This window comes from Macrotis lagotis, chromosome 1 (assembly GCF_037893015.1).
Source record: "Macrotis lagotis isolate mMagLag1 chromosome 1, bilby.v1.9.chrom.fasta, whole genome shotgun sequence".
NCBI lineage: Eukaryota > Metazoa > Chordata > Mammalia > Peramelemorphia > Peramelidae > Macrotis > Macrotis lagotis.
Window position 1 is genome coordinate 430257089 of NC_133658.1, and position 27240 is coordinate 430284328.

General features: G+C 35.3%; 1 protein-coding gene across 1 annotated transcript in view; it reads right to left on the bottom strand.

Annotated features, from left to right (window-relative positions):
* Nucleotides 1–776: 776 nt before the first annotated feature.
* The window catches only part of CDC42BPB (CDC42 binding protein kinase beta), a 172663-nt gene continuing 146199 nt past the window's right edge, over nucleotides 777–27240 (bottom strand). Inside the window, exons 27-37 of the mRNA XM_074213159.1 lie at nucleotides 26611–26692; nucleotides 24818–25034; nucleotides 21897–21959; nucleotides 14700–15296; nucleotides 7914–8011; nucleotides 7733–7817; nucleotides 7231–7348; nucleotides 7016–7133; nucleotides 4691–4799; nucleotides 4073–4143; nucleotides 777–2349 (exon numbers count right to left, since the gene is read on the bottom strand). Of these exons, the coding sequence (XP_074069260.1) occupies nucleotides 2218–2349; nucleotides 4073–4143; nucleotides 4691–4799; nucleotides 7016–7133; nucleotides 7231–7348; nucleotides 7733–7817; nucleotides 7914–8011; nucleotides 14700–15296; nucleotides 21897–21959; nucleotides 24818–25034; nucleotides 26611–26692 (1690 nt within the window). The 3' untranslated portion in view covers nucleotides 777–2217. The remainder of the gene's footprint in view (nucleotides 2350–4072; nucleotides 4144–4690; nucleotides 4800–7015; nucleotides 7134–7230; nucleotides 7349–7732; nucleotides 7818–7913; nucleotides 8012–14699; nucleotides 15297–21896; nucleotides 21960–24817; nucleotides 25035–26610; nucleotides 26693–27240) is intronic.

Below are 27240 nucleotides of genomic sequence, written 5' to 3' on the forward strand. Positions count from 1 at the left end.
TCTTGAAGTGGATATCTTTGTTGGTAATTATTCAAAGTAACAAAATTATGGATCCTCATAATAAATGTTAAATGTTATAACTTTAAAGTGTAATAGGAATCAAAGGTAGAATTTTTCTTTTTTAGGAGGCTTTTATAAGAAGGTGGGTTTCCTATTATTCTCAAAAACAAAAAGCCACTACCTAGGATTCTAAATCTGTTTAACTTTCCACCACAACTAGATCTCTCTCAATTCTAGAAGGGAATGGAACCAGGGTCCATCTTTTACCATAAATTTTCTTTTACAATAAAGTGTGATTCTTTACAAGGTAAATAATGAATAAATCTTTCCAGTTCTCCAAGATGGAATTTTTGACTATCTTCAATATGAATCTTGAAGTAATAGTACCTAAAGTTTGGTTCCTGATTTTGCCTGGAAAAAGAACAATTTCTAAATGTCAAGTTTATCATCAAAATTAGGATATTAGAATTTACACTACTTACCTCATTGTTCTTCTAAGGAAAATGCTTCTAAAATCTTAGACTTTTATAGAAACATAAGTTGCAGATCAGAATTTCCTGCAAGATGAATTTATGAGGTAACTTGGATATGATATGCCTTGCAAATAATAGGGGCTTGTTAAATGTCTATTGAGTTCATGTAGAGTACATTTTTGTGTGAAGACAGACCACTAAAAAACTTTAAAACCTCCTCTTCTGCTTTATTGACAATTGTTCAAAAATGTTCTCACAGTTCAATAATTACAAAGACTCAGACTTACATTGAAAAAGTAAAAACCAGATTTCCCTCCCCCCCCCCCCCCAAAGCAGTAGTGTCCGGCTCCAAAGGAGCCCCTTTATGGAGATTGTGAGGAAAGAACCAGTACTGTCTGTCAGACACTTAATGTTACAGGACTAAATGTGGACTAGAACACTCAGTTTCAATTAAAACAAGTGCACGTCATAAACAGTTTTGGAGGAAAAAACCATTGGTGTTGCATTATTAGCCCATTAAAACCAAACCCTCAGTAAATGAATGTCATATTGGGGCAGAAGGCACACTAATGGGTCAATGAAAAACTGGACATGCCAGCCATGGGATTAATTACAAGTTTTTAATGAGATGTGATCACAAAATGGAGAATATAAGGAAGTGTGAGATTAAATAGCCACACAAAACACCATCAATGCAAATGGGCCATAGCAAGTCTTCAGGAATGTGCTCTGCATTTTTCTACATGATCCATACTTATTTAGTAATCATGGGGTCTCCATGCAGGTGAAAAGATGAGAGGAGCTGCTTCTCTCATTTGATCTTTGTAAGGAATGAAGAACACAGGTGTTTCATCCCATTGGGTGTTCATACATACACAAATACATAACACAAACACACACACATATAATGCATGTATGTATGTATGTGTGAGTGTACTCCTCCAAAAAAGGAAACAAGAAATAAAGGATAAAATTTTTCACAACAGTATTTCTGATGTCTTAAAAGTCCTGATCAGTGCCGTAAGTGAGGATGGAATAAAAAGCAGTTAGCAGGGTAAAAAGGGGAAGGGGGAGATGTTACTGTTAACAGTCCTATATACATGACTAAAAAGTTGGTAGAAAGATGTTTCTGCAGCTGAATATATAATGGCTAAATGAGTTGAAAGGCCACAAATTAACCTCAGCTTTCTTTTGACTTCATGATTCTAGTGATATTGGGAACAATATAGTTTCCTATTATTTTCCTAAAGTTTTAGGAAAGAGTTACAGGAAAAAGGGAAAAGTATAATAATCGGGGATGTAACAGGTCCTTTGTGTGTATTTCCTATGCAAAGGTCCATATTTTGTCTAAAAGGATTTCCAGCTAATGAGACATTACATCATTCTATAGAAAAATAATATTGTCAATACTGTTTAGAATCCACACAGTATTTTCCCCTCTATTTCTTTCTTGGCAGAAGAGATTATTTATTGGTTTTCTTTAATTTTTATATGTAACAGATTTATATCACAGCTGTGCAGAAATGAATACATCTTAACTATCGCAACTATCCAACGTTGCCCAAAAAAGGTGATTATTACTGTAATAATAATTTGTTTTCATTTCCATTTTCTTATCTACAATCTGGATATTTATTTTCTTGTGCAACAATCTTGGCACTCATGTGACACACTTGCTCCATTTATTTCTGAATACTCGGTGCTGTGCTGGGGATGTGAAGCTGAAGCACTGGGGGCTGGAGTGTTAGGCATCACAAGTTGATTGATCTAGTCCATCTAATGTGAGCTGATTTCTGTGTGGAGAATTGGGGCTGGGGGGACCACTCGGATTGGAGCTGTTTGATGGAGTAGAGTGTTTTGTGGAATCGGAATCCGGCTGTTAAAAAAAGAAGAAATGTTAATATATAATCTCAAAGACAATCTTCCATGTTTTTATATATACAATGCCTCTTTAATTTACTTATCTAGAAAATGGGCCCAAGAGCTCAAAGTTGTCACATTAGGTAATCAATGGGAAATGTAAAATCACATTGTCTGTGTAGCAGGGTCGGAGCTTAAACTATGTGACTTTTCACATCATTCATAGGATTATGAATTGGGAAAAAAATCCTGGAGATCAACCAATCCAAACCCTTTATTGTAATAGATGTGGAAACTACTCTGGGGAGCTGGGATTAAGTCTAGTTTTATTCTTTCAAAACCAATGCTTTTTCTTGAGCTTACTTAGCTATAGGGAGCTCATACCAAGTTAGAGACATGTTTAGAATTATTGAGAAGTAGAGGAATAAATTACAGGTGAACAAGATTCCTTAGGGCAACCTATGCAGTAAAGTGGAGCCTGCTGGATAAGGAGTTGGCTCTAGATCCCTGTGTGACCTAGGGCTGACTTAAATCTTTCTGGATCTCAGTTTTTTCCTCCTTCCATAGTAAAAATGAAGTATTAAACTAGATGGAACTTAAGATCCAGCCAGCTCAAAATTCATGATTTTATGATCTTTGACCAGTCCTAAGACCTCATCACAATCAGTGACTGAAAAAAAGCTGAGTTCACACTATGCTAGCCATGGCAATTCAATGATCAACAGAGGGTGGAAGAGGGGGAGTCTGCTTATAGGTACCTAAGGGAGGGGGGGAACCCACTATTTTGTATCAAATTTTCCCACTGTAAAGGCAGGCAGGATTCATGGCCAGAGATTCCCTTCCTCAATAATCAGAAACCTGGAAAATACTGGGAAATTTACTCCACAAGTTCTTGTAATGACCAACTCAAGCAGAATGAATGATACGACTACTATTCCCCATAAGTTTAATAAATTCAGTGCTTTAAGGCTCATATCTACTTCTCTTCAAAAGAGACACAGAATCTGAGAAGCAATGCAATTCAACTAATCTGAAAACAAGAGTCTTCTATTAACATCAGCCTCTTGCTTGAAGATTTAATTTAATCTCCCAGTGCACTAAGCAAATCTCTAAGACTAAAAGTTATAGGAAGGTTGCTAGTCTACACTGGTAGAAGGGATTTCTTCCCTGGATATTACCTATACAAAATGAAATCACAGCTCTAGAATGTCTTAAGAGTATTAATGGCTTGTAAAAAGTGGAAAGATTTATGTGACGTGAGAAAGAAAGTAGAAACAAAAGAATACATATTTACTATACCCATGTAAATAAAGACAAAAGTTAAAGAGGAACACAATCTGTATTAAAACACGTTTTAGAACTTGGTTTCTATCTTGTTAAAAATTAATAAAATTAATAAAAACATAATTTCCTTTAATCAGTAAACAATATGGTTATACATACAAAAATTTACAATCACTTTTTGTAATGTTTTGTGGAATTGTTTCCTTTTGTCTCACTTTTCTTCTTCTGCTTATTTGATAATGTTAATATCCTGAATGGGCATAGCTCAAAATTAAAACCTAACTGATAAAATATTAACCTCCTTTCCAAGATCTTTGTTACTACTTTGGAAAGGGTGTGTATGTGGGAGGTGGGGGAGGGTGATCTTTCTGCTTATGACTCAAGTGGTCTTTCTTCTTAAGGCATATCTGAGTATTTATAAAGTACAAAACTTCGGTGGTCAAGACAAATTTTACCTCTTTGTCAAAATCCTGGTCAGGATCAGACATACTTCTTAGAGGTATAGTTACTCCTAGTTCACCTCCACCTATAAGAAAAGGAAAAATTTATAACGAGTAAAAATGGAAACATTTCATTAAATCCTCTTGTTTCCTTTCCCCAACAGTACTCATGGACATAACAAGTAGGGGCACAATTAATGTTTATTCATTTCAATCCAATTATTAAGTGCCTTATTAAGTCCATAAACATGATACCCCATCTGTCAGCTCTGAGCATTTTCTTTGGCTGTTGGTTCATGCCTGGAATCATCTGGGTCTGCCTTCCTTCAAATCCACACTAAAAATTCCACCTCCTACAGAAAGCCTTTTTCCCAGGCTCCTCTTTATTCTAATGCCTTCTCAGTCAATATTTAATATTTATCCAGTTTATAGTATATATTTGCTTGTTGTTTTCCCCATTAGATAGTAAGCTCCCTGAGGGTAGGAACTGTCTTTTGCCTCTCTGTATTCCCAGTGCATACTGATTGACTACAGTGCAATGCACAGTTCAAGATATAAAGGAAATAAGTTTCTGCCCTCAAGGAATTAAGTCTAATAGATAACTCCTAAGATTATCAGGAAAGCAATTAGTACCTGAAGAGGGCCAAGAAACGTAGGTCTTACTTCTTGATTGCAGTGGTTGCCGGGAGAGGTTGGCTGGGGAAGGGCCAGCCTTTTCTTCTTGTGATGAAGGCAATACACTCTATATTTGAAAATGCAACATTAAAACATATGTTCAACTAGATGCCCATACATAGTCATTATGGCCTGTTTTAATGAGGTAAGTATTGTGGGTCAGGGATAATAAATGACACAAAGATCAATCTGGTTAAATGTTTAAGATCATTTTTGCTAGGCACACAAATAATTTCTAAGCTCCACAAAAAATGGAAGATGCTTTTTGCAGCAGAAGTCAAAATAAATTTCAAAATACTATGTAAATACCACCACCAGTGGTATCACATCTTGATACTATCTAAATCCTCAGACTTTGTAAAACTTTGTAAAACTCATGGAAGCTAGACAATCATACCCATTATGTAGGACACCCAGCATCTTTAGTTCCTCCTTCTATCAATCCTACACCAGAGCTTCAATGGGGAGGCTGGAGGCTCTCCTAAAGCTCCTGATAGTACATGGATAGCAGTGGAACACACTGTTTAGCTCTTGACTAAGGTTGCTAAATTGATGGTCACAACATATGCTGTATTTTAATTACAGAAAAATGCAAGCTTTTATTGAAAGTGGGTAGTAAAAGGAAGCACTCTCCTCTCATGGTATTTAGGACTCAATTCTTGGCATACATTTTATTATACATTTAGTATATATACATACATTTAGTATAAGTCAAGATGAAAATCTAAGATTATAGATGAATGAATTGATTAATAACAACAGCACAAGACTGTTCATATGAGCTTCAACTTCCTCATCTACAAATCAGGTCTCAATCACTTTCACTCTGGCTTCTAAATCTATCACTTGACAGAGGTTACTCTCTTTAATTGCTAATTTTGATACATCTTTCTTAGTTCTCATTTTTCTTGATCTCCCTTATAGGTTTTGGTTATTTCTTCTCTGTAGAATGTAAATTCCATGAGGGCAAATGATTTCATTTTTTCATTCCTGGTCCTAACTTATAATTTTTCACTTTACTGGGTTAACACCCCCCCACCAAGATTCTCTCTTTCCCTTTAGGTTTTGTGATACTGTCTTCTTGTTTTCTAACATTATAACCATTTCCTAGCTTCTTTTTCTGGATCACTATGTTAAATTATCCTTAAATTACTTAATATCTATATATTGTATACAGTAGGACAGTAAGCTCTGAAGTCCAGGATGCTCTAGTTTGAGATCTCTCTAGTATCTACAGAACAGAGTGGCATGCTGGCAAAGCCAGTCTCAGAGTCAGAAGGTCAAGGGTCAAGTGTGGCCTCTGACCCAATCTGTCTTTAGGACCTGGGTGAGTCATTTAGCCTTTCAATCCCCAAACAATTCTCTTAAGAACTGAAGATGTAGAGCAGCTCTTCCTCTGATGGAAGGGATTTCCTCACCAGGAATTCTTATACCAAAGAAATCACAGGTTTGGATAATTCCACCATCCTTCACCCTTCAAACCCCCCAAACTGGGGCCTGACTGAGATCATACACATAGAAAGTATTTAGTGAATACTTGTGATGGGTTGAAAGGGTTTCTTCCTCATTATTACTGAGAAACAAATGTGTACATTTCTAAGGCTTCCATTTTTCACAATGTATTCCTCAGAACAATGCTGGAAGTGGGTAGTTTGTGTATTATTCTCTCAGCACTAAAGCCAAGAGGGGTTGGGTTAGGGAGGCAACAGGCCTTATCAGGGCCACATGGCTATTGAGGGAGAACTAGAACTTTGCAGGCAGGTTTCTGTCCCCCTTCACACAGCTCCAAGCCTGAAAAAGAGCCTAGAGTATATTAGCTCCACCACTCTTCAGTACTAATGTGTTAGTAATTGTTTCTACTCTGGTGAAGGGAATAGAAAGCTGAAAAACAATGACATTCTGGATAAAGATTTTCAGAGAGTTTATGTAATAGGTGATTTTGTTGGAGATGATTATTGGAACAGACTGTGGCAAAGAGGAGGCAGAAAGAAATTCATTGTGTTATTTTCATCAAATGAGAAAAGAATAGAGAAAAGCAAGCATTTATAAAATGCTTTTTAGGTGGCTATCAATGTGGACTGGATTGTTTTTGCAGATGTAGCTTTTCATTTTTCAGCTAAGTGCCCTTTGTTCTTGAAGAGGATTTAGAAGCCTTATGCATAGCTTCTTCTGACAAATGTGGTCAGGAAAGGAGACACTGGAAGTGCAGAGACTGTAGTTTGTGGATCTAAGTTCCATTCCCATGCCTCATCCCTGTTTATTAGGTAAATTTATTTAATTTACCAGAGGGAGATCCATGAGCACTTGCATTCCATCTCCTGGCCCCATATGAGCAACATGGTTGAAATTGGTTGGGTTTGATATCATCTTTGATCTCAGTTCTGGGTCTCTAAGCATTTCTCTGGAGAAAAGAAAACATTTGGAAATTCATTCATATGCAAAAATATTCTTGGCTATCACCATTAACCTAACTAAACTCTAAGTGATTAAATGCTTACCGCCTCTGCTGTAATCTTTCTTCCTCAGGAACCTTAAAGACAAATCGTTTTTTACTTCTGGTACGAAGCATTTGCTTTTTGCTGTTATCAGAAGTTTCTGGCACACTGAGTACAGCTCCTACATGAGTAATAAATAATGCACAGTAAATTACTGGCTGTAGCCTATGTATTTGGGAAAAACTCCTCATCCTCAGATACTGTACACAGCACAATTTTGAAGTATATGGATTTGAAGCACATGTGTTCAGTCATCCTGATTTGCATCTGGCTACTGGGTCAGATGGCTCTGAAGGAGAAAGTAAAGTTGGTGACTTAGCACAGCACCCCGTCACTCAAATCCAATTCATGAGCATGTCATGCTCATTCCTGATGTCATGGACTTCTTTGAAAATGAAGGACAAGCATTCAACCAGGTGAATTAAGACTGTTTGCTCATGACATGTAGTAATATATAAATCTATTGAACAGAAAACTATTCTAAGTTTGTTTCTTTTCTACCTACCTGAAAACTTGTTCTTGAAGTATATTAACCGTGGAGGTTCCCAGTTAAGGAAATTGAGCGTTCCTTCCATGTTAAGTGGTCTAATCTGGTTTGGAACAAAAAAGCAATTTTGACAAAAATGTAGAACTCATTTGTAGAGCTCATAAGTTACAATAAAATAACAAGGAATGGATTCCCTTACCTTCCTCAAGCCAATGGTCTGAACCCATTCCATAGTATGAACATCAAAAACATCAACTCCATATTCACTGTATACTGTGATATAAGAAGAGCTACAAGCTAGCATAAGCAAAACAAAAACAAAATAATTAAGAGAAAATTTTAGATATTGTTAAAAGCTGACAAGATAAATGGCAAAAGATGTGTGAATATTGTAAAACTTTAAAAAACTATAAGGATGGCACCTTTATATCCAATATGAAAAGCATCACTGATGTTTTTTCAATTTTAATATGACTAAAATTCAAAACTGGATCCGTGTGAAGTAACAGGCTAAAAAACATATTTCAGATTCCTAATAATCTAGGGTTTTCCTTTCAATTTCAAAAAAACAGTCTTTTTGTAACTTTTGTAACTAAAGAAAAATTGAACACATTGAAGGAAATGATCATATTTTCAGAAATATTTAAGAAATATTAATACAAAAGGTCCTTAATATTTTAAAGTCACAATATGGAATTTGGATGAATTCTGAAAGTCTAATTTTGTTAACAATATAGAATATTAACAAGCATAATATAACAATCTAGAATATTAACAAGTAAGACCATTTGAGAGGGGTAGTAGTATATAATATGTAAGAAAATAAACTATTCTCAAACACTTCAGAAGCAATTATTTGTTGACATGTACTTTAATAAACAAACACTCTCTGAAGGCATTTTCCCTCCTAAAGCAACACCTTCCTGGCTTAATGTGAACATATTTGAAAGGAACAAAGGTGATTTTCATTAAACAGTTTCTTTTACTTAAATAGACCTTTCCTCTAATTCAAAAAGTATAGTGGAAAAGCATTAGCTTAGGAATCAAAAGTCCAGGACTCTAGTGCTGGTTCTGCCACTAAATAGCTCTGTGACCTTGGACAACTCCTTTCCGCTTTCCTGAGTCTGTTTCCCTTTCTATAAAATTAAGGGGAGGTTGATGGACTAGCTCTTTAAGATCTCATACAGTTTCTGACAGAAATCCTATGATTATAAGACACTAAATGCTTACTATTTCAAAGTATTAAACCTAGACCTAGTGCGTATCTGAAAAAGTAAAAAAGATATCACACAAAGGGGTCAGAAATGAGAGTTCTGCCTCTACCATGAACTAGCTGAAATTGGGGAAGCTGCTTTATCTCTAGCCTCAGAGAGAAAATGCCTCAAATAATCAGAAAGAAACCATCAAATAACATGGAGCTGTAGTCTGGATCACAAAAGATTTAACAGCTTCCAGGTTAAAGGAGCAGAGGGCTTGTAATATGACATTTTGGAAGGTAAATAAGCTAGGATTACAACCAAGAATAACTTATGCAGCAAAACTGAATAATCTTTCAGGGAGAAAAAAAATGGAAATTTAATGAAATAGAGAGGACTTTTAAGCATTCCTGAAGATCTGAGATGAAGAGAAAAATCTGACATCCAAATACAAGACTCAAGAGAAGCATAAAAAGGTAAACATGAAAGAGAAATTGCAAGGGACTCAGTCAGTTTAAACTCTTTATATTCCTATATTAAAAATAACTCCTAAGAACTTTATCATTTAGGACAGTTAGAAAGACTATATAGTGAGAGGACAAGTGAATGAATTGATTATGTTGGGATAATATAAAAAAGAAATGTGCTAGGAAAAGCGAAAAGGAAGGAAAAGAATGGAGAAAATTATCTCACATAAAAGAGATACTTGAGGAAGAGCTTTTATAAAAGAGGGAAAAATAGTGGGGAGGTAGGCAATACTTTGTTTTGTTTGGATTCTTTTGGCAAGACAATGAGGTTAAGTGACTTGCCCAAGGTCAAATCAGCTAGGTAATTATTAAGTGTCTAAGGTCACATTTGAACTTGAGTCCTCCTGACTCAAGGGCCAGTGCTCTATCTACTGTGCCACCTAGCTACCCTGGTAGGGAATATATGAACCTCACTTCCTCTGAATTGGTTTAAAAAAAGGAAGAAAAAAAATATATATGTATATGTATGTATGTGTATGCAAATGAACACACACACACACACACACACACACACACACCCTGAGTACAGAAATTTATCCTTACCTGACAGGGAAGTAGAAAGGTAAAGAGACAAATAGGGAAAATTTAAAAGATTCACAAAAAGCTAGAAAAAAGACTGGTGGAGGTATAACATCTGGGTCATTAGACCCATTTGTATACCACTGATATTTAGAAAACACAGTAATAATAGTAACTAATAATAATAATGATGATGATGTTTGTCCTTCCTTTTTAGAAGAAGAACATGATATCAGGGTGGTAATACTATGACAATTACATGCATTGGATTTGAGTGAGGGAGTGTTAAGTCACCAGCCTCACTTTCTCCTTCAGTGTTATCTGGGTTCAGTGGCCAGGTAAGGAAAACTAGAGATGGCCCTGGATGTGAGAGAATCAGGGTTATGTGACTTGCCCAAGGTCACACAGTTAAATATCATGTGTCTGAGGTCAAATTTGATTTCCCATCTTTCTGACTCCAAGACCAGAGCTCTATCCACTTTACCACCAAGCTGCCCTAGAAAATACAGTATTAAACTAATGGATCACTTTTCAAATACTGAACTTTGCTTGCTAGATATGTCATTTAAAGCTCTGCAACAAACCAATGAATTGTTCCTTTTGTAGCCTTCCCTCTCACACATATTATACTCTAATCAAATTGGCAGCATAGTTATTTCCTCATCCTTATATATGATTTCCCAGGTCTGCTATACCTTGTAAGCCTGGGATATATTTGCTCCACCCCCTTACTTCAGCCTCTAAGAAATGCTCAGTCTCCTTCAAAGCTAAATTTAAGTATCAAATGGGGCCTTCCTGAATCTTTTTGTTTCTTCTTTTTTCTATTTCACATATGCTTATTTAGATCAATGATAAAAGAAATATAGAATGGCTGCTAGAAAGCTGACCTTAGCTAGAAAGCTGAGCTAAGAAGACCTAGGTTCAAACCTTATTTCTGACATATACTAGCTGTGTAACTCTGGGCAAGTCACTTAACCACTAGAATAGCTCCACAGGGATCAGATAAAAAATCTCATCAAAGAAAAAATATACATGCTGCAAACCCTAAGTACACTGTACTATTTGGGTAAGGACTGTTTTGTTTTTTGTCTTTGTAGCTCCAACCCTTAGTATAAACCTAGGTCTTCCTAACTCTGAGACTGACTTTCTATCTGTTGTGCCATACTGCTTTTCATAAAGACATGTACAGATAAAGGCAGACTAGGTGGCTCAGTAGACAGAGTACTGATCTTGGAGTCAGAAGGATGGGAGTTCTAATCTGGCCTCAGACACTTGACACTTACTGAGTGACCTTGGGCAAATCATTTAATCCTGATTGTCACACATTCAAGGCCATCTCCAGTCATCCTGATTCCTATCTGGTCCCTGCTGGATTAGGATTGACTCTGGAGGAGAAAGTGAGACCTCCCTCACTCAAATCCAAATCACTTGTTTATCTTGGCATCAGCTCCCTGATGTCATGGTTTTCTTTGACAATGAAGGACAAACATCATCATCATTATCATCATGCGATATAGGTAAGTAATTACAAAATAACTATAAGAAAAAGATGGCACCAAAATGAAGGGATCAGGAAAGTCTTCATATAGGAAATAATATCTGAGTTTAGCCTAGAAGAAAGCTAAGCATTTGTAGGGACAGAATTGAGGAGAGAGGGATTACTGTATATTCTAGCACAGTGTCTTCTACAACGTATGTGTTTAATAAATGCGTGCTGAATTGAAATGAATGAAATGAAAATTGAAATCCATAGTCAATAGGAAAGGACAGTGAAAAGAGAATATATAAAGAGAATTATTGAGACAGTAGAGGTAATTTTTCTTTTCCCTATGAAAGGTCAAGTTCCTATGTCCTTTACAAATAAGGCAAATTGTATACTTATTCATGGACTATAAGACACACCCAATGAGATCTTTAATAGCATTTACTGTGTTGCAAAGGCCACTGTGGAATCCTCTAGAAGTGGTCATTCTCCATGCCTCTTATCTTATCTTAAATACTGAATGGGTAAGACCTGGGAAAGACCTAGCTTTAAAAAACCAAGGCCTCTCACTGCATCCAGAGCCTTCTCCTCTTCCTGATCCATATCTGGCCACTAAACCCAGATGGCTCCAAAAGAGAAGGTGAAACTTTGCACAGCACTCCCTCACTTAAATTCAACTCACTTGCATTTCATGGCATCACCTCCCTGTGATGTTATAATCTTCAAGAATGAAGAACAAACAACACAATCTATACTAATAGCAATTAAATCACCAAAGCAATTTTAAGGTAGCTAATCTGATTGACTGTCTATGGGTAGAACTTCTATTTTCTATTTATTTGGATGTTCCAATTTTAAATTCAAATTAAAGTAAATAATTATCTACCTTGCTTCTGGCTTGAATTCACACTCTGGAATTCTCCACTTTGTCATCTTTGGGGAGGGATTATTTTGTTTTTTCTCTGTCTTCCAAGTACTTAGCAGGGGTATCTATCTAATTATTAAACTTGATGAGGTTTATAATAAAAAGAGAAGGGTGAAAAAGGGAGCTTCCCCAAAGTAATTTGCCCATTAAAAATTCTACCATTAGTTTTTCTTTTTTTTGGAGGCAATGGGGTTAAGTGACTTGCAGTCACACAGCTAATAAGTGTCTGAGAAAATATTTGAATGTAGGTCTTCTTGTCTCCAGGGCTGGTGCTCAATCCCACAGTGCCACATACCTATCCCTCTAACATTAGTTCTCAGGACCTACCTGTCCCTCTAACATCAAGCCTCTTATTTCTGTATATTTAGCCATTTGAAATGGCTGATTTTCTAAATAAATTTTCCTAATCTGAAATCCAATTTTTTTGAATACAAATATCAAAGCATAGCCTTAAAGTAGGATTTTGCCCTTCAAAATAGTAGAAAACTATGACTTTTCTAAAGGTTCAAAGAGCTTTTCTTTGACCATCAAAAGTAGTCTGGATACTTTTGGGGACTGCAGGGGTGTCAGTGGCTGTCTGGTTCAATCTTCAGCTGGAAGGAAATCCTCCTCCACCCTATCTGACAAATGGGTCTGCAGTCTCAGTTTGACCATCAGCTTAAACTAGCCAGTTTGTTTTGTCTGCCAATTGTTCCTAGTTCCTGGGCTCTGGGGCCAAACAGAAGACAGTCTTCTCCCTCCAGTGCATTCCTTCAAACACCTGAAGACAGCTTTTATATTCTTCCTTTCTTTACCTAGAACATGGATTCAAGGCTTCCATTCTGGTTGCCTTCATCTGAACAATCTCTGGCTAAACAAGTCTTTCACAAACTGAACACAAGACTCCAAAACACTCATCTCAGTCACCAGTAATTCCTTTCAGATATAAAACACCAGGTATTTCCTGTGGCATGATGCAATAAGAACATGGTACTTAAAGGCAAAAGGTCTGGGTTTGAATCTCGAGATCCTACTACATGATCTTAAACAAAAGTGTCTCTCTGATTTGAGCTCATTTTCCTATCTATAACACCAGGTGACTAGTCTAGATGATTTCTAATGGCTCCTTCCAACTGTAAATCCCATGAGTCTTTTAAGTCACTTCTTTTTTCTAATGGTATAAATGGTACTTTAAGCCAGGATGCATTCCTGGTCACTTTCAGTTAATCTTATGTTGTCTCATATACACCTATTTATGTTTTTCTAGCCAACAGAATAGGAATTATGTTCTTTTTTCACATCCCTATTTTTTTAGCACAGTGCCTGGCACAGAGTAATTAATATTTATTTGTTATGCTTAATTAATATTTATTCATTAACTGACTGATCTAGCAGAAGAGCTGTACTGATGGGAGTCATCAAGCATAGTAGAATGTATGCGATAACTTTGTAAATAACAAATATGAGCTACTAATATGAATGTTAATGTTAAATGATTCTCTAAATGTCTTTCTGAAAAAGTTATTCTTACACACAAAAAGGCAGAGCAGATAGAATATTCTAGGTTGGGCAGAAAATCCAGGACCAATTTACAGTAGTTTATTCTAAGCAATAAATAGCAGGTCAGATTAGGATCTCCTGTACTATTTACTATCTCAGAAACTTCTACAACACTGAGAAGTTAAATGACTTATGGTCCTCAAAACAGCATAGATTGGAGGCAGGACTTGAAATGAGATTCCAAGTTTGGCTTTTTCCATTCACATCACCATGCTACTGTATTCGGAGCTCTAGACTTCATCACTCATCTACAGAATTATTCTGGAACATCTCTCAGCTACTCCTGCCTTCTCACCCTGAAATAGCCCCCTCCATTATCAGCTTTTCTCCCATTGGTGACTTGGGGGTGGGGGGGGGGGGGAGAGAGAAACAAAAAGAGTTTCCATTTTGTTGAGGGGCAAAGTTTTCATTCTTCTTTTGAGTTTCTGGAGTTCAATAACATACCCCAGGACCAGGTAGCTTCCCATGAACCAGTCCCCTCATTTGTTTTTGCTTTTGGGTTGCTTTCCTATATTAGACTGCAAGTTCTTTGAGAGCATAGTCTATCTTTCTTTTCACTTATATTTGTAAAGCTTAACAGTGTCCATAATATTCTAAGTGCTTGAAAAATGCTTCTGTATCACACTTTTATCACCTGATTCTTTTTTTGTGGGAAAATGGGATTAGGTCTACCATAAGTTTTTAGGTACCTCAATTGCGAAAATTGGAAGATAAATGGAAACAAAACAGAACACATGCTGATTTTTGATGAGAAAAGCAACAACAGGGATATGGCAACAGAAAAACATATACATACTACAGGCAACAGGAGTTGCAGGCCACATTAGCTCCTGCATGCGTGACCTCCGACCTTGTGAATCCACGTATAATCCCATATGGCTGAAGCAAAGCAGGTATTCCTCATTACTGAGTTCCACAGCACAAAGGGCATCAAAAGACTGCTGTGAGAGGAATGTAAGCGAGGGATCATTAGAATTTACCAGGTTTAGGGACTGTCCATCTCCCTGGATGTTCAACAGAGAGAACCCAGAAGGGTAGCCAACACAGAGCCTGTCCTTGAACACTGTCATCCATTGTACATTTCCTGGAGCCACAATTTCATTGAATTTTTTGTGGAAAGGTTTAGTTCTGTGAATTTCATAACAAAGAATCAGTCGTTTCACAGCCACAAACAAATAAGTTGAAGAGCTCTTCTTTAGTGTGGCAACAAGTATAAGCTGGCAGCCTTTAGTTTCTGGAAGTTTGATATCAAAATTGCCTTCTGAACCATCAAGACAGGACCATGGATACAGATGAACATGATGGTTTCTGCCACAGATGAGGATGATAATTTTCTCTTTGGGAGCAAGTTCAATCTGGTATACCTTTTTACAATCAGCAGCTCGAACTATCACTGCAAGAAGACAAGAGATAAATTTCAGTGAAAAAAAGGACCATGAAAATTTAAATAATCCTTTGTGGAAAAAAAAGGTTATTTTCTGACAACTTTGCAGGTGATGTAATGGGATAAATTTCAACCTTTTTGAGTAGAAAGACTGAGGAAGTGGAAAGAATAATGGTTTTTTGAGTCAAAGGTCATGGGTCCAAATCTTGACTCTGCTACTTGCTATTCTGTAATTTGGGCAAATCACTCGTTTCTAGGCCTCTTTATTCAATATAAAATGAAGCGTAGAGTAGAGGATGCATTGTTGAGCTTTAAAACATTATATAAGCCTCAGTAATTCACAATTTAATTTCCTTTTTAAGTATCAGTTATTCAGTATTTTTTATTTGATATGTGCTTATTTTAAACTACATTCAAATGTAGTAATAACCTCCTTGGTTACTGGACTAATAATAGGATCACAGGGTCAAAGACTATGAAGAATTTTGCAACTTTTCTTGCATAATTCTTTTTTGAACTCCAATTAAAAAAAAACAGGTTTACATTTTCTCCCTCCCATCTCTTCCCTACCTGCATTAAGAAAGCAAGAAATACAATTATAAACTGTTGGCTACACATCCTTTAGGCTGGCCTAAAAAATACTGTTATAAACATGAATAGTCAAGCAAAACAAATTCCTGCATTGGTCATGCTTTCTCCCTGTCATTTCCCTAGGTCCCCGGAAATATGTCTCAGCACTCTGAGTCAATCCCCTCTTCATCAGGAGGTAGCATATCTCATCATGAGTACTCTGGATTTGTAGTGGAATTAATTGTTTTGATCACAGTTCCTAAATTTTTCAGTTGCTAGTCTTTATCCTATTTTCTCTACTAATTTTTCTCCCAATTCTGCCCCCTTCACTTTTCATCAAGTCTTCCTTGGCTTTATCTGAAACCACTTCCTTCACAATTTCCTATGGAATAATAGTATTTTATCACATTTATATACCTCAACTTAAATCAGCCATTAAATAATGGGTATCCCATTCATATACCACAATTTATTTAGGTATTAAGAAAAGAAATTATCTGCAAAGATTACCTGAATTTCTTCTAGTTTTAGTTGAACTGGTTTTTGCCAAATTGTTTTTCAAAAGGATTACAACTCTAACATCAGTGAATTAATGTCTATTTTCTTGACTTCCCATCAACACAAAACCTTTCCATTTTCTACTATCTTGAACAATTTTGGTGAGTATCAAGTAATACTTCAGTTGTTTTAATTCATAGTTCTGATTATACATAAGCAACATTATTCATAATTTCTATTTAGAACAATTTTTCATATACTTTGGCCATTTATCCTTTTGGTCAGATAAATGGATTTATGTCAGTTTTCTCTATATAGGCTTTGGATGTCAGAATTTTATCAGAGCTGTTTGGTACAGAATTCTTTTCTCCTCTCATTCAGGAGGCTTTTATATTATTTGTGGAAAGTAACAATCTTCTTTGGCTTTGATGATATTCTCTATATTGTGGTTACAGTTTTGAGAAATATAACCTTTCATTTTCCTAATTTTGGATGGTGTAACTTTAAAAAGTATCTAACTCACATATGGATATGTAATTTGTTGTGGTATTTAGTGAAAGGTGCTAATCCAAAGCTATTTTCTATTGAACTGCTATTCAGTTTGCCCAGTAGTTCCTATCAACAGAGAATTCTTCCCCAATACTCTGGAGTTACTGAGTTTAAGGAAGACTAACATAGCTGTATGGATTTCTTGCTAAGTGTTTGTATAAATCTGTTGCACTAATTAACTTTTCTTTTTTATTCAGAAACATAGTTTTGACAAGCAAATCTGAGATCTGCTAAAAGCAAACTCATCCTTTTATTTCCTTAAATATTCTTGACCTTTTGTCCTACCATATTTCTTTTCTTTTTTTTTTTTTTAGGTTTTTTGCAAGGCAAATGGGGTTAAGTGGCTTGCCCAAGGCCACACAGCTAGGTAATTATTAAGTGTCTGAGACTGGATTTGAACCCAGATACTCCTGACTCCAAGGCCGGTGCTTTATCCACCACGCCACCATATTTCTTTACCTAAGTCTATTAAGTATCCTTTTGGTAATCTGATTAACACTGAATCCTTGACTTTATTTGGGTAGAATTGTCATATTCACTCTACTGGTTGAAGCTTTATCTCTTCCTTTATGTAGAGCTTCCTTTATTTTTGTAAAAACTAATTTACAATTGTGTTTATAGAAATCCTGTGATTTCTATAAGTGCTCTCTACAGTTCTGTAGGTTAATCCTCCAGTAATTAGTGTAACATTTTTTGTCACTTTGAAGAAATAATTATCTTCACTTTTTTTTCATGGATTCTCTACAATTGCTACGTAAGTCATTGGTTAGTTACAGATAAAGAATTGCCTCCTTTTAATGTTTATTCCTTTAAATTTTTTTTGACATCATTGCTACAGCTAGCATCTCTAATACTATATTTAAATAATAATAGTAACAGTGGTCATTATTGCTTCATTCCTGTTCTTATCAGGAAAGCTTCCATATTCCCCCTTAGCAAAAAATAATTCTGGGTTTTAGATAAATTCTTTAGATTATTAAGGAACAATTCTTTTTCACTCCTGAATAGTATTTTAAAAATTTAATTTGTAGCCTTCTACATCTGTGGTTTCCCACCTTCCAAGTAGGTATTTTTTATCTCTTCTGTGAGTCCAAGATTATTCAGCATAATTTCAAAATATTCATTTTCAATTGTTTTTACTTACATCTATGACTATAGACATTGCATTTCTTGTTTTTCTGTTATATACTTCAATTCATTCTATGTTTTTCCAAATTCTTTATATTCATCATTTTTTAAAGCAATATTCCATTACATTAATGAATCAAAACTTGTTCAATTATCCCCCAATTCCAATTCATTGTAATTATAAAAAGTGCTTCTATAAATATTTTGGTATATAATACCACACCCCAGCAGAGTCTTGGGGTCTGAAATTTCAAAATGTCTTCTAGAATGGCTGGACAAACTTATTGCTCCTCTAATAATTCCTCAAAGTTCTAATCTTTATACACTACTGATTTTCCATCTTTTATGATCTTTTCCAATTTTCAGAGAATAAAGGGAAATCTCAGGGTTGTTTTGATCTGCATTTTTCTTCCTGTTAGTGATGTAAAAGTATTCTTCCATATGATAAAGAGTTTACAGTTCTTTTAAGAATTGTTCATTTGATATTCTGGTGAATGGCCTTTATTTTACATATTTCTCTGTATATCTATGTATATCTTAATAGCAGGAGTAGCCAGATGGCATAATTGCTAGAGCACTGGCCTTAGAGGCATGAGGACAGGAATTTGAATCTGGCCTCAGACACTTGCCACTTACTAGCTGTGTGACCTTGGGCAAGTCACTTAACCCTGACTGCCTCGCATCCAGGGCCATCTCCAGTCATCCTGATTCATATCTGGCCACTAGACCCAGATGACTCTGGAGGAGAAAATGAAACTGGTGACTTAGCACTGAGCACTCCCCTCACTCAAATCCAATTCATGTGTTTGCTGTAGCATCACCTCCCTGATGTCAAGGTCTTCTTCGAGGATGAAGGACAAAACATCATCATCTTCAATAGCAGACCCTTATCAGAGACACTGACATAAAAGGCATTTTCCCAGTTGCAAAAGCTTTTAAATTTCATCAATTTAAAACTAATCCTTTGCTTAAGAATTCACTTGCTGTATACCAAATTACCAGGAAAATACTTCAGAGAGCTAGAGAAAAAATAGTAAGAAAATTTACCTGAAGGAACAAAAAGTTAAGAATCTCAATGAAAAAGTTGGAGAAGGAAGGGGACCTGGCTATACCAGATCTTTAGTTATATTATACCACAAGGTAGTAATCATTCCAACTATTTGGAACTGGTTAAAAAAAATATAAAATTGACATAGATCAGGCTCACTTTTTCTTTTTAAGGTTTTTGCAAGGCAATGGGGTTAAGTGGCTTGCCCAAGGCCACAAGCTAGATAATTGTCTGAGGCCAGATTTGAACTCAGGTACTCCTGACTCTAGGGTTGGTGTTCTATGCACTACGCAACCTAGCTGCCCCAAGGCTTACTTTTAAACTGTAGCAAAGAAGCATAGTAATATAGTGTTCAATAAACTCAAATTCACCAAAGACTGGAATAAAGGTTTGATACTTGACAAAATTAGAAACTGGAAAATATGAAAGAAATCAGATTTTGCTCAAGATCAGACCTTTTCCTTTTTCTCTGCTATCTTTAGGAAATAGGCCTCGGATCAAAGGGCAAATACAGTTCAGTGACTTTTGGGGAATAGCTCCCATGTTTTCTGGAAGAGATGAACCAATTCATAGCTCCACTAAGAGTGCAGAATTCTAAGATTCTGATACTGAAGCTCGGGAATTTAATGACTGTTTCTGAGTCAGTTAATGCTTAGTTGGCATCTCATGGATTCTATTTATTTGTACTGGGGCCTGGTTTTTGATAATTTTGTGAATTTGGAGAAGAGCTTATATAATTTCTTTATTGGAGAATAATAATTTTCACATTAGCATGGTTAGTTCTGGTGTTTTGGCTTGCATGGATCTGAAGTTTTCTTCCAGTTCCAATATTTTAAAAAATTATGTCCTATTGTTTGCTCTTCCATTACTTTATTTTTTCCTTTTGTTTGAGGTGCTCACTACAACTTGATCTTTCAATTCTCATATCAGTCTTCTTGAATTCTTGCATTAGCCATTTTCTTTATAATAAAAGAGATGTCAAATCTCTATCATCTCACTGTGATGCTAACCTACTCTGAAATTTTTTGGAGTTATGCCTATTCTCTATTCTAAACACACAGTTTATTCTTCTCTGTAGAAGGTTTTCGTCTCTTTATTTTTATTTCGTCTCTTTATTTTTTATTTATTCATTTTATTAAGGCTTCTTTGGCCTGGTTTCCTGTGAAGTCTTTCTTGTGAGAGTTTTTTTCCTTCTCTCCATTTTTGGGTTCTTTTTAGAATTTTTATCTTTGTTGTGAGATAGTAAAGGAGAACTGAGCTTAACCAAATTTACCCATTTTTTTTTGGAACACCTAAGAACATAATCTTCAAAAAATTCAGCAAAGATAATTTCCAAAATCCCTATGCTAAGAACAAAATAATTGTTTTGTTTTATATTTCCTTAGTTTTCTCTTATTAGAATGAAAGGGTAGATTGCTATTGAGGTGTTCTACTTAGCTTAGAATGAGTTTAAGTTGGAAAAAAAATGAATTAACAAGGGGCAGCTGGGTGGTACACTGGTCCTAAAGTCTGGAGGACATGAGTTCAAATCTGAACTTAAACACTTAATAATTATCTAGCTATGTGACCTTGGGCAAGTCACTTGCAAAAAAACCTCCCAAAAAAGAATGAATTGATGAACTTGAATTAGATGAGTCTAGTGGGGGTAGATCCGGAAATAAAAAGGAAAATTCATGCAGTTTCTAACCATTTAACCAAAGGATATAAATCTAATATTGAGTGAGCCTGACAATCCCATTTCCAATTATTCTATAAAATTCATTACTAGAGTATGTTTTAAATAGTGACTAATGTTATCAGTAAAACAGATTATAACAGTTTAATCTCTGAAATAATTTAGCACCCTGGTAGTTCTATTGTTGGGTCACCAACCAGGATCACTCTAGACAAGAGACTATCCCCTCCATTGGTTGAGCTGATAAATAATTTGGGGCAAGTCAATAATTGATTGACAAGTTTGTTGAGAATCAAAGATAGAAGTCTGTGGTATGAAACAATACAATATAAGGAAAGAGACTCTAATTATCAGCCCTGGGAAAAAAAAATCTATAATCTTTCTGGGGGTTTCTATAGATAATCTTGTCATTCTTAATATTTACACATTAATAATCCTTAAGATGAATAAGGGGAGATAACATCTTTTAGTTTGTTTCTCCCCATCTCCCCCAAATGTACACAACAGAAAAGGAAATTTATTTGTAGAAAGACTCCAGGAGATTATGGTGTTGAATATGACAGTATCTTAGAACAAACAATGCATAATTCTGATAAGTGAAGTTTATGCCTTGGCTTGCTGAGAACCAGGCCTCTATGTTACTTCTAATTCTTTTCCAGCACCTTTTCTATGGGCTGTCTCTCCCCATTAGAATGTAAGGTCTTTGAGGGTAGGGAACTATCTAGTATGCTTATATTTATACTACATTGCTTATATCTGAAGCACATGCTTGGCTCAAAAAAAGTGCTTTATGTTCTTCTATCTACAGGGGTCATTTCTAAACCTCATATGTATATGTATGTATGTATATATGTGTATATGTAGATTGTCATGTTAGTATATTTTGAGGGCATATATTTCAAGGTGAGGTTTAAAAGAATTAAAAAGAATTTCAGTCCTTGGTTAATGGGATAATAAGGAATACTTGATGTAATACTAGACTACTTACGTTGAATTGGGATAAACTTCTCCTTTTTCCTTTTCTAATTTCACTTGTAATATACTTTTAAGTAATCAGCTGAATGATCGTATATTTAACACTGAAGTAGCTACACTGGAGATACATTACTATGGTGCCCATACCCAAATCACAATAACTTACCATCACGAGTTAACTCTATTACATACAGTCCTTCTTCTAAACCAATGGCTATCCTGTCCCGATCTGTACAAAAAAGAAGGGGGAGAGGGATGAGAGAATAATTAATACTTGTAGTTTATTACAAAAGTCATATATTCTAGCAATATCTATGGTCAAATTCTTATGGACTAATAATTTGAGACATCTTTTAATTAAATAAATAAATCACCTAATATATGATGACCAATGATCATTTGGAGTTTGACTAAACAAGTCCATTAACAAGAAACCAACTATGTAATGAGTTAAACTGGTTCATATTTGGGACAGTTTAGAGAATATTCCATAAATTTTTTGTTATACTGAGCTGCAATTTACCTCCAGGTAGCCTTCATCCATTCCTCCCAGTTCTACTCTGAAGTCAAGAATTATGAACCCAATGCCTCTTTAAATAACAGCACTACATACTTGAAAACAAAAAAGTTGATTTTCATTCTACAAAATGTTTCTTTTCCAGTCTATGTATCCCCAGTTTGGACAGTCATTTCTCATGATAGATGTTCCAGTAATCCTCATCATAGTTTGTCATATCCTGAGCATACTATCAATGTCAATATCAAAATAAAATACTCATAAATGAACATAAAGTGCCAGATGTGGTCTTATCAGGGCAGAGGACCGTGGGCTATCATTTTCCTTGCAGACAAGTAATGCATCAGATATTTTGGCATCCTTACTGTTTTCTCATACTGTGTTTATAGTCCACTAAAACATATCCAAGTCTTTCTCAGATAGACTGCTATATAGCTAGAAAGCATCTTGTGCATTTAAAACTTTTTTTGGTTTTAATCAAAGTACAATTTACAAGTAAGAACTTGAAAGAGTTGGACCATATTGTCAAAGCTGCTTAATTCTTTTTGTAATAGTTGGCCAAAAATTATGTGAAGTATTCTCTCTCACATTACTTATGAACTTCATGACACCTAAGTAGGTACTGACTGAAATATTGGAATGGAAAAATGGAAGCATCTTTCCAGGGTGACATCAGTTTAATAATCAGCCCCATTTAGTTAAGTATAATATTATTCAGTCATGTTTTGCTACTCTAGTCTACAATAATATTGTTGGAGACAAATACCTAGCTGAAATTTCTAGGTACTATGTCTAGAGCAATACATATTGGTTCAAATCCTGTTTATGTTTGGGAGAATGATTTCGCTAAGTCACTCCCCTGTAGTCATCAATTGAGGAGAAAAAAAATCATCGTGGAGAAGAGGCCTACCTTTCTCCACTACCACTAGCAACAACTGCTAACCAACCACCACTGACAGGCAGCAGAGAAATTCAAAAGCTATAGGAAGAGCAAAACTTCTCAAACCACAGGCTCTATTTTCAGTACAGCTCTCAGAATCATCATCCGGGGAAATAACTTTTGTGAAGAAGTCACAAGAAGCATTCCCCACCAATTTATTCAACCAGGTGCTGGGTAAGCCAGGCAAGTAAAAACACTACCACCACCACACTGACTACTATCGCCCCCAATGGAGAAGACTATTCTTCCCTCCATATCACCGTCCAGTGGAGACAATCCAGGACCCTGAACCAGTGAACCTTGGTAACAGCAATTGGCCTTGCTATTACCCTGGGAAGCAATACTTGTGGAGATGCTGCTTGATAAATACCTCTCTAGGAGCTACCATTTCAGCTAATGAAGATACAGAAAAGAAGGGTTTTTTTTGCCACCAAAGACCTTGAAATTATCAAACAATTAATTCTACATCAGAAATTGACATGATTTATCAGAAGAAATGAAATTAAGGAAGAATTACAAACTGTTTTGTACCCCAAGGACCATGGGAACTTTCTATTTAACAACTGAAATCTTACATTTGTGTCATCTACCCCATTAGAATGTGAGCTCCTTGAAAACAGAAATTGTTTTTGTATTCATTTAGTGCCTAGCACAAGTAAAATCACTTAATATATATTTCATTCACTCACATCTCTGAGTTTCTTAAGGTCATCTGAAAAACGTGAGGGTTGAACTAGATTATAATGATAATTATATAGCACAATAAAAACACACACACACACACTTTAAGTCTTATAACAATTCTCTAAGAATGTTGTAAGGCAGCATAATGGTGCAAGAGGAAAAAGCAATGGATTTATAATGAGAAGCTCTAGATAAAAATCCTAAGTCTGTAAAAGTTACTGTGTGGTCTGGGGCAAATAATAGCTTCTCTAGACTTCAGTTTCTCCATTTGCAAAATGTAAAGATCAAACAAGATGTCAGTTAAGGTATCTTCAAATCCTGATCCATATAGGCTTTATAGTTAGAAACTAATAATCTCATTTTACAAATGAGGAAAATGACATCCAGGGACGATACATGACTTGCTCATGATCTCAAATCTAGTAAGTGTCAGAGGCAGGGTTTGAATACAGGAATTCAGTATTTAGTACATAATGTCATACTATTTCTTTCCATTCTAAATCCAATAATGCATATATCAATATAAATTTGATACTCAGATATTTATTAATCCAGAAAATAAGAACATTTATTTGAATCAGTCTAGTAAACATACTAGAAGGTTTAAACAATGAAGTTATAACTTTAAGTGATTTCAATTTGCAAGTATGCAGCCTTTATATTTGAGGAAGGAATATATTAAGCATACAGCCACTGTTTAGAACATCAGTTTAACTAAGGGTAGGGGGATTCTCTTTTTTAAACTGCAGCTTTGGGGTGGCTAGGTTGCACAGTGGATAGAGCACCAGCCCTGGAGTCAGGAGTACTTGAGTTCAAATCTGGCCTCAAACACTTAATAATTACCTAGCTGTGTGGCCTTGGGCTAGCCATTTAACCCCGTTTGCCTTGCAAAAAAAAAAAAAAAAAACAACTTAAAAAAATAAACTGCAGCTTCCAAAGTACATACCTACTATTGCAGCTGTTAGCATGGTTTTAAGAAGAGGCAGTGTGCTGTCATAGGCTTCCTGTGGAATATGTACAACTTGATTTTTAAGTCTGTTTTTATGCAGAATAGACTGTAATCCTTCTAGGATCCCAACCCATTTCCTCTTCTCATTTTCATTCTCTGTCAGAATTAGCAGTGAACTGGTCTTAGCAGGTGTGCCTAAGAGAGAAGCTGTCACCTTAATAATATAAAATAAACAAAACACAAACATAAGACAAAATAGACAAAGTACACACAGCTATACCCCCAATTAAACTATTTAGAAAAATATGGTACATATGTACAAACAAAAACTTCAGTTCTTCCCAGGGGTGCATTCTGAACAATGCTATAGTCTAATCCTAAGAGTTAAAAAAAATTTAAATTTAGTTTTTTCTCTTTTGAATGCCAAGCAACTGTAGGTTGTTACATGTTGAACTTTTAAAGCTCCTTGTTCCACAAGCTTTCTTGCTCAGTTCTTTCATTAAATACTAAATAGGAAGCATAGTAATAAAAGGGTTGTGTGTAGCCTATTAGTTTTGTAACACGTAAATTTCTAGTCAATTTATCTCTTGCCAAAACCATAGCTCCCCAAAAATGTATTTTGATAATGTTTACTTGGGTTATAATAGTAATTAATGCAGTGTCTGGGAAATAACATCTCAGATAAAAACATTTAACTTTTAAACACAAATTACATTAGAAATTCTGATATTTTCTCAAAATCCTCATTAATGAAGCCTGGAAAACTATTTGCTATCATCTTTTTAGTCATGTATGAGTGCAATTCTCCTATTATATACATTAGAAAATCTCTGAATAGAGAAATATTATTTTTGTCAAAATACTGCAGAAAGGCATATTAGTTTCCTGTTCAACACAGCACCTCAATGTCATTAAAGAAAAATGTAAATGTGGAATCCTGCCTTCATATATATATATATAAATAAAATGTATATATTAGGTTTTTTGCAAGGCAATGGGGTTAAATGACTTGGCCAAGGTCACACATCTAGGTAATTAAGTGTCCTGAGTCTGGATTTGAACTCAGGTACTCCTGACTCGAGGGCTGGTGCTCTATCCACTGCGCCACCTAGCTGCCCCCATCATTTAATATTTTTACTCTACCTTAAAGATTATTGTAAACACTGAAAAAAAGGAAACTGAAGTCACATACTGTCACATGACAATTTCATTTTTAATAAAACATTTTAAAAACGATTTTATAAATAACTTATAATAGTATTTCTTTTAAAGTGAATACATTGCTAAACCAAGTTTTAAAAAGTAGAATTGCAAAGATGAAGACAAAAGAGAAAAGTGTATGCTAAAAAATAGAACAGGACCAATGAAGAAGAGAAAGAAAAGAAGGATGTCACAGATGAAAGAAGCTGGAGAGAAGGCTTACACCAAAAGTGGCAATCCTGTGTGAAGAGAGAAGGATGATGCTGTTAGGTGACAAGAATGCTAAAAAATGATACTGAAGGAATGTGCAGTAAGATTGGAACATATAAAATATTAGATTACTTTTATACCTAAGATAGTATACCACTCTCAACAATACAAGGCTTAAATAGCCAAAACATAAATGAAAGAAGGAAGTTTAGATATTTGTTGAAACATTTTTTGGAAACAATTCTGGAAAACCTTAAAAATTTATATTTAACTCTAAATGATGACCATTTCAATATAAACATTTTACCATTTTTAAAACTGTAAAAGCACAAGCTTTAAAAGGCTCTCTTTAAAAACAAAAGAAATAAGAAAAGTCATACCCTAAAAATACAAGGAATGTCTCGGCGGGTAGCATGTATAACATCTGATGCTAAGACACAGCTCACGGAAAACTCTTCATCTCTGGTAAGAAACAAAACAATAGGGCAAAAAAAAAATTGGTAAGGAAAATGGAGGGGAACAGTATTTTAGTATACTTTTATTTTCCTTTACATTTCTAACTGTAAATAATTTGTTTCGTTTATGAATCTGTTTTCTAAAAAACAAGATGCATCTTTCCTAATTTCCTTCCTTCCTTCCTTCCTGTTTTTGGTCTGGACCTATGACTTCATTGTATTACAGAGCTTTGGGTGAAAGGAAGTTCCCTACACCAATGCAACTCAGTAAGTACAATCCAATTTATAGTATTAGAGTAAGGGCTCTCAAATTTTCTAGTTTGGGTATCCTTTTAACTTGAAATTTTCTGAGGAGCCTACCCAAGAGTTTTTATTTGTGTGAGTTAAAGCTATTGATTATTTACTATATTTGAAAGTAAACATCTTAGTACTATTACAAAAATAGTTTTGATCTTGCAGATGCTCAAAATATTTCTGGAATCTCTGGACCAAGCTTTGAAATTGCTACTTAAGAGTTTCTTGGGTCAATGAGAGGTTAAGGATCAGGGTCACACA